Below are 12,970 nucleotides of genomic sequence, written 5' to 3'. Positions count from 1 at the left end.
CGGATAAAAAGTGTTAAAAAACTACAAACATGGCGGATATGCGAGTCTGACGGTTAAGTAGAGAGGGTTAGATAAAGGGGTTTGAGTGAGCAATTATCAGTATTTAACCTGACGAGAATATATTTATTCAATATTATCCGCATTATATTTCATCTGCAGCAGCTTTGAGAACTTTGGTAATGATACGTTTGGCCATTAAGTTTTAAAAGCATTATTATATTTAAACTGCAAACACATAAGAGGAGTCTCTGCATTAAAGACCCACAGATGGCAGATCAACGAGCGTCTACACTTCCCTCCGATACGGTAGGAGTTTTTTTTTTTATAAAATGTTTATTTTGTAGTGCCTGTAATGTAGCTTCTCAAAGTGCTTTAAAAAATTGAAATTTGAATATTATATTATTATTACATTTATATTTTAATATATAAATGACGTAATTACTTGAGGAGAAAATGCTGATAAAAAGTAAGAAAATATGTTTATTTTTTGTGTGTACATTAAACAATATACAGTATATACATTAACAATGATATATATAGAAAGTTGAAACACAGAAAATCAAAAACACTGAAATGTTATTGCATTCTATCTAGGTCAATTTATAATAGTTACTTAATTTTATTGTATTAGGAAATCATTTTTTAAATGAAATGCTTATTTAGAAATAATACATACGTATAATGACACAAATATTACAGTTGTTTAAAACACACGTGAGATATATGACATTTATATTTCAAGTTTCATGCTTAAAAGAATATAAAGCTGTTAAAGTGCGTTTGAAACGTGTGGATCTATGGGGTGTGTTTGGAGAAAGCACAGTCGTGGTTCTGCTGGAGCTCGGCGAGAGGAACGGAGAACCGCGAGGTCCAGTCTCTGTCGAAAACCGCTCTCAGCTGCTCCTGGAATGTGTTTCCCGGCAACGCAGAAGGCAAAGCATCCTGGGAAACCACTAAGCCCACTCCGGCAGTGGTGTTGAAGTAGTCAGCTGACCAATTAGACGTGCCTGAACACAAAAACAACAGCAGCAGGGATGCAAAAGCCTCTCTATTCCTCACTTTCAGTTCAGCTTCCGTGTCAGTTGTTCATATGAAATGTGTGTTTATAACTATCAGGGGTGCAAACTCATCAAGGGTGACAAAAACACGAGACCCCACCACCCACTCACACACCCACACACACACACACACACAAAATAAAAAATTAATAAAACGCATTTGATTTGACAGGATGGTGTTCATTTCAAACCAGAATACCTTGTGTGTAGAAAAAGTACACAAAAAAGCAAAACAAACAGACGAGTGAGGCAGTTCTTTATGAATGAATCACTGAATCTTTGAGTCAACCGATTCATTCAAACAGCCGATTCATTCAAGAGTGAGGCAGTTCTTTATGAATGAATCACTGAATCTTTGAGTCAACCGATTCATTCAAACAGCCGATTCATTCAAGAGTGAGGCAGTTGTTTATGAATGAGTCATTGAATCTTTGACTCAACAGATTAGTTCAAACAGCCGATTCATTCAAGAGTGAGGCAGTTGTTTATGAATGAGTCATTGAATCGTTGATTCAAACGATTTGTTCAAGAGTGAGGCAGCTGTTTATGAATGAGTCATTGAATCTTTGACTCAACAGATTCGTTCAAACAGCCAATTAATTCAAGAGTGAGGCAGTTGTTTATGAATGAGTCATTGAATCTTTGACTCAACAGATTCGTTCAAACAGCCGATTCATTCAAGAGTGAGGCAGTTGTTTATGAATGAGTCATTGAATCTTTTCCTCAACTGATTCATTTAAACAGCCGATTCATTCAAGAGTGAGGCAGTTGTTTATGAATGAGTCATTGAATCTTTGACTCAACTGATTCATTTAAACAGCCGATTCATTCAAGAGTGAGGCAGTTGTTTATGAATGAGTCATTGAATCGTTGATTCAAATGATTTGTTCAAGAGTGAGGCAGTTGTTTACGAATGAGTCATTGAATCTTTGACTCAACCGATTTGTTCAAACAGCCGATTCATTCAAGAGTGAGGCAGTTGTTTATGAATGAGTCATTGAATCTTTCACTCAACCAATTCGTTCAAACAGCCGATTCATTCAAGAGTGAGGCAGTTGTTTATGAATGAGTCATTGAATCTTTGACTCAACAGATTAGTTCAAACAGCCGATTCATTCAAGAGTGAGGCAGTTGTTTATGAATGAGTCATTGAATCGTTGATTCAAACGATTTGTTCAAGAGTGAGGCAGCTGTTTATGAATGAGTCATTGAATCTTTGACTCAACAGATTCGTTCAAACAGCCAATTAATTCAAGAGTGAGGCAGTTGTTTATGAATGAGTCATTGAATCTTTGACTCAACAGATTCGTTCAAACAGCCGATTCATTCAAGAGTGAGGCAGTTGTTTATGAATGAGTCATTGAATCTTTTCCTCAACTGATTCATTTAAACAGCCGATTCATTCAAGAGTGAGGCAGTTGTTTATGAATCAGTCATTGAATCTTTGACTCAACTGATTCATTTAAATAGCCGATTCATTCAAGAGTGAGGCAGTTGTTTATGAATGAGTCATTGAATCGTTGATTCAAATGATTTGTTCAAGAGTGAGGCAGTTGTTTACGAATGAGTCATTGAATCTTTGACTCAACCGATTTGTTCAAACAGCCGATTCATTCAAGAGTGAGGCAGTTGTTTATGAATGAGTCATTGAATCTTTCACTCAACCAATTCGTTCAAACAGCCGATTCATTCAAGAGTGAGGCAGTTGTTTATGAATGAGTCATTGAATCGTTGATTCAAACGATTTGTTCAAGAGTGAGGCAGCTGTTTATGAATGAGTCATTGAATCTTTGACTCAACAGATTCGTTCAAACAGCCAATTAATTCAAGAGTGAGGCAGCTGTTTATGAATGAGTCATTGAATCTTTGACTCAACAGATTCGTTCAAACAGCCGATTCATTCAAGAGTGAGGCAGTTGTTTATGAATGAGTCATTGAATCTTTTCCTCAACTGATTCATTTAAACAGCCGATTCATTCAAGAGTGAGGCAGTTGTTTATGAATGAGTCATTGAATCTTTGACTCAACTGATTCATTTAAATAGCCGATTCATTCAAGAGTGAGGCAGTTGTTTATGAATGAGTCATTGAATCGTTGATTCAAACGATTTGTTCAAGAGTGAGGCAGCTGTTTATGAATGAGTCATTGAATCTTTGACTCAACAGATTCGTTCAAACAGCCAATTAATTCAAGAGTGAGGCAGTTGTTTATGAATGAGTCATTGAATCTTTGACTCAACAGATTCGTTCAAACAGCCGATTCATTCAAGAGTGAGGCAGTTGTTTATGAATGAGTCATTGAATCTTTTCCTCAACTGATTCATTTAAACAGCCGATTCATTCAAGAGTGAGGCAGTTGTTTATGAATGAGTCATTGAATCTTTGACTCAACTGATTCATTTAAATAGCCGATTCATTCAAGAGTGAGGCAGTTGTTTATGAATGAGTCATTGAATCGTTGATTCAAACGATTTGTTCAAGAGTGAGGCAGCTGTTTATGAATGAGTCATTGAATCTTTGACTCAACAGATTCGTTCAAACAGCCAATTAATTCAAGAGTGAGGCAGTTGTTTATGAATGAGTCATTGAATCTTTGACTCAACAGATTCGTTCAAACAGCCGATTCATTCAAGAGTGAGGCAGTTGTTTATGAATGAGTCATTGAATCTTTTCCTCAACTGATTCATTTAAACAGCCGATTCATTCAAGAGTGAGGCAGTTGTTTATGAATGAGTCATTGAATCTTTGACTCAACTGATTCATTTAAATAGCCGATTCATTCAAGAGTGAGGCAGTTGTTTATGAATGAGTCATTGAATCGTTGATTCAAATGATTTGTTCAAGAGTGAGGCAGTTGTTTACGAATGAGTCATTGAATCTTTGACTCAACCGATTTGTTCAAACAGCCGATTCATTCAAGAGTGAGGCAGTTGTTTATGAATGAGTCATTGAATCTTTCACTCAACCAATTCGTTCAAACAGCCGATTCATTCAAGAGTGAGGCAGTTGTTTATGAATGAGTCATTGAATCTTTGACTCAACCGATTAATTTAAACAGCCGATTCATTCAAGAGTGAGGCAGTTGTTTATGAATGATAAAACGCTTTTTATCCAAAGCGTTTGGCAGACGCTTTGGATAAAAGCGTCTGCCAAAATGCATAAATGTAAATGAATGAGTCATTGAATCTTTGACTCAACCGATTAATTTAAACAGCCGATTCATTCAAGAGTGAGGCAGTTGTTTATGAATGAGTCATTGAATCTTTGACTCAACCGATTAATTTAAACAGCCGATTCATTCAAGAGTGAGGCAGTTGTTTATGAATGAGTCATTGAATCTTTGACTCAACCGATTAATTTAAACAGCCGATTCATTCAAGAGTGAGGCAGTTGTTTATGAATGAGTCATTGAATCTTTGACTCAACCGATTAATTTAAACAGCCGATTCATTCAAGAGTGAGGCAGTTGTTTACGAATGAGTCATTGAATCTTTGACTCAACCGATTCATTTAAACAGCCGATTCATTCAAGAGTGAGGCAGTTGTTTACGAATGAGTCATTGAATCTTTGACTCAACCGATTAATTTAAACAGCCGATTCATTCAAGAGTGAGGCAGTTGTTTATGAATGAGTCATTGAATCTTTCACTCAAACAATTCGTTCAAACAGCCGATTCATTCAAGAGTGAGGCAGTTGTTTATGAATGAGTCATTGAATCTTTGACTCAACCGATTAATTTAAACAGCCGATTCATTCAAGAGTGAGGCAGTTGTTTATGAATGAGTCATTGAATCTTTGACTCAACAGATTAATTCAAACAGCCGATTCATTCAAGAGTGAGGCAGTTCTTTACGAATGAGTCGTTGAATCTTTGACTCAACCGATTCGTTCAAATAAGTTTGTTCACTTGTGTCCATTTCCTCATGTTAATGTCAAGCCCTGATATATATTATAAAAGCAGAGCCGCAGTGAATAACTCACCTACATACGCCACTCTATCGGTCACCATGTATTTATTGTGGTTGACTCTGGTATAGGGGATGTGCGACTGGTTTCCCACTGGAATAATAAACAGCCTCTGTGCAATGACAAAGATAAACAGCATTTAAAGCAGATTTCTACAGGTGATGTCCTTCCATGACTGCGTGTGTTTGTGGACTCACCACTGCGATGTTAATGTTGTCAGACGGGGAACGAAGAGCATCTAGTGAGCGGAGGAAGGGCCATACGGACGGGTCAGTTTCTCGGCCACAGCTGACCAACAGACACACGGACACGTTCCTCTCGAAGGCTGCGCGCTTCAGAGCGTCTTCAATGACCGGCCAGTATCTGCTCACCAAACATACAACAAGGAAACAATGCATTAGAGCTGGACACATTGAGATAAAGACATCACGATTATTTCACAACTAAACCAAATAATGTAATTTACTAGAGGTTCTGACTAAATGTTAAGTGTTACAGTCACTCATGAAGACTTCACTTGTTTCATTACTGGATGAATCAGCGTTTTTGAACAAATCTCTTAAATTAATGATTCAATGACTCACTCATGAAGACTCCACTTGTTTCATTACTGGATGAATCAGCGTTTTTGAACAAATCTCTTGAATGAATGATTCAATGACTCACTCATAAAGGCTTCACTTGTTTCATTACTGGATGAATCAGTGTTTTTGAACAAATCTCTTGAATGAATGATTCAATGACTCACTCATAAAGGCTTCACTTGTTTCATTACTGGATGAATCAGTGTTTTTGAACAAATCTCTTGAATGAATGATTCAATGACTCACTCATGAAGACTTCACTTGTTTCATTACTGGATGAATCAGTGTTTTTGAACAAATCTCTTGAATGAATGATTCAATGACTCACTCTTAAAGACTTCACTTGCTTTATGACTGGATGAATCAGTGTTTTTGAACAAATCTCTTGAATGAATGATTCAATGACTCACTCATAAAGGCTTCACTTGTTTCATTACTGGATGAATCAGCGTTTTTGAATGAATCTCTTAAATGAATGATTCAATGACTCACTCATGAAGACTTCACTTGTTTCATTACTGGATGAATCAGCATTTTTGAATGAATCTCTTGAGTGAATGATTCAATGACTCACTCATGAAGACTTCACTTGTTTCATTACTGGATGAATCAGCATTTTTGAATGAATCTCTTGAGTGAATGATTCAATGACTCACTCATGAAGACTTCACTAGGTTCATTACTGGATGAATCAGCATTTTTGAATGAATCTCTTGAGGGAATGATTCAATGACTCACTCATGAAGACTTCACTTGTTTCATTACTGGATGAATCAGCATTTTTGAATGAATCTCTTGAGTGAATGATTCAATGACTCACTCATAAAGACTTCACTTGTTACATTACTGGATGAACCAGTGTTTTTGAACAAATCTCTTGAATGAATGATTCAATGATTCACTCATAGAGACTTCACTTGTTTCATTATTGGATGAATCAAGTGTTTTTAAACAAATCTCTTGAATAAATGATTCAATGACTCACTCATAAAGACTTCACTTGCTTCATTACTGAATTAATCTCTTGAATGAATGATTCAATGACTCAATCATTAAGACTTCACTTGTTTAATTACTGGATGAATCAGTGTTTTTGAACACATCTCTTGAATTAATGATTCAATGACTCACTCATAAAGGCTTCACTTGTTTCATTACTGGATGAATCAGTGTTTTTGAACAAATCTCTTGAATGAATGAATCAATGACTCACTCATAAAGACTTCACTTGCTTCATTACTGAATGAATCTCTTGAATAAATGATTCAATGACTCACTCATAAAGACTTCACTTGTCTCTTGAATGAATCTCTTGAATGAATGATTCAATGATAAACACATTTGTAACAGTGACTACTGGCGTAAGGGTGTGTTGTATAAAGTGCTGTAGAAATAAAGCGGACTTGTCTAGTGACTCGAGCAAGAGAAACTCACCCGTGATGATGAAAGTATTTAGAAGCGGGATAAAACTCCATGACCGCCACATGTATGAAGTCTTGAGCTCCTCTGATGGCCGACAGGATGGCGTCAAGATCCCGGGTGCGAGAGTCCGGACAGAAGGCCGGCGGAGAGGCCTGAGGAAGAGGAGAGATGAAGTCTGCTCACTACAGATGTGTTTATTTCATCAAAAATACAGTAAAAACAGTGAAATATTATTAAAATGTAAATCAGCTGTTCTCTATGTGAATATACAGTAAAGTGTAATTTATTCCTGTGATCAAAACTGCATTTATCATCATTACTCCAGTCTTCAGTGTCACATGATCCTTCAGAAATCATTCTAAACATTTATGATTATTATGAGTGTTGAAAACAGTCATATTTGAGGAAACTGATAGATTTTGTTTTTCTGGATTCTTTGATGAATAGTAAGTCCTAAAAGAACAGAATTTATTTGAAATAGAATCTTTTGTAATATAAATGTCTTTACTGTCATTGATCAATTTGTAGGTTAATATTGTTTTAAATGGGCACTTCAGCGCTGGGAAGATGAATGTGTATTTAAACTGGGTCATTTATCTATCCATCTGTCTATCTGTCCATCTATCTATCTGTCCATCTATCTATCCATCTGTCTATCCATCTGTCTATCCATCTGTCTATCTGTCCATCTATCTGTCCATCTATCTATCCATCTGTCTATCCATCTGTCTATCCATCTGTCTATCCATCTGTCTATCTGTCCATCTATCTATCTGTCCATCTGTCTATCTGTCCATCTATCTATCCATCTGTCTATCTATCCATCTGTCTATCTATCCATCTGTCTATCTGTCCATCTATCTATCCATCTGTCTATCCATCTGTCTATCTATCCATCTATCTATCCATCTGTCTATCTGTCCATCTATCTATCCATCTGTCTATCCATCTGTCTATCCATCTGTCTATCCATCTGTCTATCTGTCCATCTATCTATCCATCTGTCTATCTATCCATCTGTCTATCTATCCATCTGTCTATCTGTCCATCTATCTATCCATCTGTCTATCCATCTGTCTATCTATCCATCTATCTATCCATCTGTCTATCTGTCCATCTATCTATCCATCTGTCTATCCATCTGTCTATCCATCTGTCTATCCATCTGTCTATCTGTCCATCTATCTATCCATCTGTCTATCCATCTGTCTATCCATCTGTCTATCCATCTGTCTATCCATCTGTCTATCTGTCCATCTATCTATCCATCTGTCTATCCATCTGTCTATCCATCTGTCTATCCATCTATCTATCCATCTGTCTATCCATCTGTCTATCCATCTGTCTATCCATCTGTCTATCTGTCCATCTATCTATCCATCTGTCTATCCATCTGTCTATCTGTCCATCTATCTATCCATCTGTCTATCCATCTGTCTATCTGTCCATCTGTCTATCTATCTATCCATCTGTCTATCCATCTGTCTATCCATCTGTCTATCTGTCCATCTATCTGTCCATCTATCTATCCATCTGTCTATCCATCTGTCTATCCATCTGTCTATCTGTCCATCTATCTGTCCATCTATCTATCCATCTGTCTATCCATCTATCTATCTGTCCATCTGTCTATCTGTCCATCTATCTATCCATCTGTCTATCCATCTGTCTATCTGTCCATCTATCTGTCCATCTATCTATCCATCTGTCTATCCATCTGTCTATCTGTCCATCTATCTGTCCATCTATCTATCCATCTGTCTATCCATCTATCTATCTATCTATCTGTCCATCTGTCTATCTGTCCATCTATCTATCCATCTGTCTATCCATCTGTCTATCCATCTGTCTATCTGTCCATCTATCTATCCATCTGTCTACCCATCTGTCTATCTGTCCATCTATCTATCCATCTGTCTATCCATCTGTCTATCTGTCCATCTATCTATCCATCTGTCTATCTGTCCATCTATCTATCCATCTGTCTATCCATCTGTCTATCTGTCCATCTATCTATCCATCTGTCTATCCATCTGTCTATCCATCTGTCTATCTGTCCATCTATCTATCCATCTGTCTATCTGTCCATATATCTATCCATCTGTCTATCCATCTGTCTATCTGTCCATCTATCTATCCATCTGTCTATCTGTCCATCTATCTATCCATCTGTCTATCCATCTGTCTATCCATCCGTCTATCTGTCCATCTATCTATCCATCTGTCTATCCATCTGTCTATCTGTCCATCTATCTATCTGTCCATCTGTCTATCTGTCCATCTATCTATCCATCTGTCTATCTATCCATCTGTCTATCTATCCATCTGTCTATCTGTCCATCTATCTATCCATCTGTCTATCCATCTGTCTATCTATCCATCTATCTATCCATCTGTCTATCTGTCCATCTATCTATCCATCTGTCTATCCATCTGTCTATCCATCTGTCTATCCATCTGTCTATCTGTCCATCTATCTATCCATCTGTCTATCCATCTGTCTATCTGTCCATCTATCTATCCATCTGTCTATCCATCTGTCTATCTGTCCATCTGTCTATCTATCTATCCATCTGTCTATCCATCTGTCTATCCATCTGTCTATCTGTCCATCTATCTGTCCATCTATCTATCCATCTGTCTATCCATCTGTCTATCTGTCCATCTATCTGTCCATCTATCTATCCATCTGTCTATCCATCTATCTATCTGTCCATCTGTCTATCTGTCCATCTATCTATCCATCTGTCTATCCATCTGTCTATCTGTCCATCTATCTGTCCATCTATCTATCCATCTGTCTATCCATCTGTCTATCTGTCCATCTATCTGTCCATCTATCTATCCATCTGTCTATCCATCTATCTATCTATCTGTCCATCTGTCTATCTGTCCATCTATCTATCCATCTGTCTATCCATCTGTCTATCCATCTGTCTATCTGTCCATCTATCTATCCATCTGTCTACCCATCTGTCTATCTGTCCATCTATCTATCCATCTGTCTATCCATCTGTCTATCTGTCCATCTATCTATCCATCTGTCTATCTGTCCATCTATCTATCCATCTGTCTATCCATCTGTCTATCTGTCCATCTATCTATCCATCTGTCTATCCATCTGTCTATCTGTCCATCTATCTATCCATCTGTCTATCTGTCCATATATATATCCATCTGTCTATCCATCTGTCTATCTGTCCATCTATCTATCCATCTGTCTATCTGTCCATCTATCTATCCATCTGTCTATCCATCTGTCTATCCATCCGTCTATCTGTCCATCTATCTATCCATCTGTCTATCCATCTGTCTATCCATCTGTCTATCCATCCGTCTATCTGTCCATCTATCTATCCATCTGTCTATCCATCTGTCTATCCATCTGTCTATCTGTCCATCTATCTATCCATCTATCTATCCATCTGTCTATCTGTCCATCTATCTATCCATCTATCTATATGTGGGTGAGTGGACTGACCGTGATGATGTGGGTGAGTGGACTGACCGTGATGATGGAGTGGACTGACCGTGATGATGTGGGCGAGTGGACTGACCGTGATGATGTGGGCGAGTGGACTGACCGTGATGATGTGGGCGAGTGGACTGACCGTGATGATGTGGGTGAGTGGACTGACCGTGATGATGGGGTGGACTGACCGTGATGATGTGGGCGAGTGGACTGACCGTGATGATGGGGTGGACTGACCGTGATGATGTGGGTGAGTGGACTGACCGTGATGATGTGGGTGAGTGGACTGACCGTGATGATGGGGTGGACTGACCGTGATGATGTGGGCGAGTGGACTGACCGTGATGATGGGGTGGACTGACCGTGATGATGTGGGCGAGTGGACTGACCGTGATGATGGGGTGGACTGACCGTGATGATGTGGGTGAGTGGACTGACCGTGATGATGGGGTGGACTGACCGTGATGATGTGGGCGAGTGGACTGACCGTGATGATGGGGTGGACTGACCGTGATGATGTGGGCGAGTGGACTGACCGTGATGATGGGGTGGACTGACCGTGATGATGTGGGCGAGTGGACTGACCGTGATGATGGGGTGGACTGACCGTGATGATGTGGGCGAGTGGACTGACCGTGATGATGTGGGCGAGTGGACTGACCGTGATGATGTGGGCGAGTGGACTGACCGTGATGATGTGGGCGAGTGGACTGACCGTGATGATGTGGGCGAGTGGACTGACCGTGATGATGTGGGCGAGTGGACTGACCGTGATGATGTGGGCGAGTGGACTGACCGTGATGATGTGGGTGAGTGGACTGACCGTGATGATGTGGGTGAGTGGACTGACCGTGATGATGTGGGTGAGTGGACTGACCGTGATGATGTGGGCGTGATGATGTGGGCGAGTGGACTGACCGTGATGATGTGGGCGTGATGATGTGGGCGAGTGGACTGACCGTGATGATGTGGGCGAGTGGACTGACCGTGATGATGTGGGTGAGTGGACTGACCATGATGATGTGGGTGAGTGGACTGACCGTGATGATGTGGGCGAGTGGACTGACCGTGATGATGTGGGCAAGTGGACTGACCGTGATGATGTGGGCGAGTGGACTGACCGTGATGATGTGGGCGAGTGGACTGACCATGATGATGTGGGCGAGTGGACTGACCGTGATGATGTGGGTGAGTGGACTGACCGTGATGATGTGGGTGAGTGGACTGACCGTGATGATGTGGGTGAGTGAACTGACCGTGATGATGTGGGCGAGTGGACTGACCGTGATGATGTGGGCGAGTGGACTGACCGTGATGATGTGGGCGAGTGGACTGACCGTGATGATGTGGGCGAGTGGACTGACCGTGATGATGTGGGCGAGTGGACTGACCGTGATGATGTGGGTGAGTGGACTGACCGTGATGATGTGGGCGAGTGGACTGACCGTGATGATGTGGGCGAGTGGACTGACCGTGATGATGTGGGCGAGTGGACTGACCGTGATGATGTGGGTGAGTGGACTGACCGTGATGATGTGGGCGAGTGGACTGACCGTGATGATGTGGGCGAGTGGACTGACCGTGATGATGTGGGCGAGTGGACTGACCGTGATGATGTGGGCGAGTGGACTGACCGTGATGATGTGGGTGAGTGGACTGACCGGGATGATGTGGGCGAGTGGACTGACCGTGATGATGGGGTGGACTGACCGTGATGATGTGGGCGAGTGGACTGACCGTGATGATGTGGGCGAGTGGACTGACCGTGATGATGTGTGATGATGTGGGCGAGTGGACTGACCGTGATGATGTGGGCGAGTGGACTGACCGTGATGATGTGGGCGAGTGGACTGACCGTGATGATGTGGGCGAGTGGACTGACCGTGATGATGTGGGCGAGTGGACTGACCGTGATGATGTGGGCGAGTGGACTGACCGTGATGATGGGGTGGACTGACCGTGATGATGTGGGCGAGTGGACTGACCGTGATGATGTGGGCGAGTGGACTGACCGTGATGATGGGGTGGACTGACCGTGATGATGTGGGCGAGTGGACTGACCGTGATGATGGGGTGGACTGACCGTGATGATGTGGGCGAGTGGACTGACCGTGATGATGTGGGCGAGTGGACTGACCGTGATGATGTGGGCAAGTGGACTGACCGTGATGATGTGGGCGAGTGGACTGACCGTGATGATGTGGGCGAGTGGACTGACCGTGATGATGTGGGCGAGTGGACTGACCGTGATGATGTGGGTGAGTGGACTGACCGTGATGATGTGGGCGAGTGGACTGACCGTGATGATGTGGGCGAGTGGACTGACCGTGATGATGTGGGCGAGTGGACTGACCGTGATGATGTGGGCGTGATGATGTGGGCGAGTGGACTGACCATGATGATGTGGGCGAGTGGACTGACCGTGATGATGTGGGCGAGTGGACTGACCGTGATGATGGGGTGGACTG

The 12,970-nt window shown here is 41.2% G+C and overlaps 1 protein-coding gene across 1 annotated transcript in view; it reads right to left on the bottom strand.

Annotated features, from left to right (window-relative positions):
* Window positions 1-461: 461 nt before the first annotated feature.
* pld4 (phospholipase D family member 4) overlaps window positions 462-12,970 on the bottom strand; it is a 39,114-nt gene continuing 26,605 nt past the window's right edge. Inside the window, exons 10-13 of the mRNA XM_079833969.1 lie at window positions 7,043-7,182; window positions 5,222-5,387; window positions 5,040-5,136; window positions 462-1,007 (exon numbers count right to left, since the gene is read on the bottom strand). Of these exons, the coding sequence (XP_079690095.1) occupies window positions 796-1,007; window positions 5,040-5,136; window positions 5,222-5,387; window positions 7,043-7,182 (615 nt within the window). The 3' untranslated portion in view covers window positions 462-795. The remainder of the gene's footprint in view (window positions 1,008-5,039; window positions 5,137-5,221; window positions 5,388-7,042; window positions 7,183-12,970) is intronic.

Source organism: Gobio gobio, assembly GCF_949357685.1.
Source record: "Gobio gobio genome assembly, chromosome: 13".
NCBI classification, from domain to species: domain Eukaryota; kingdom Metazoa; phylum Chordata; class Actinopteri; order Cypriniformes; family Gobionidae; genus Gobio; species Gobio gobio.
Note: the sequence above shows the minus strand (reverse complement) of the source record. Positions and strands in the feature narration are given on the sequence as shown.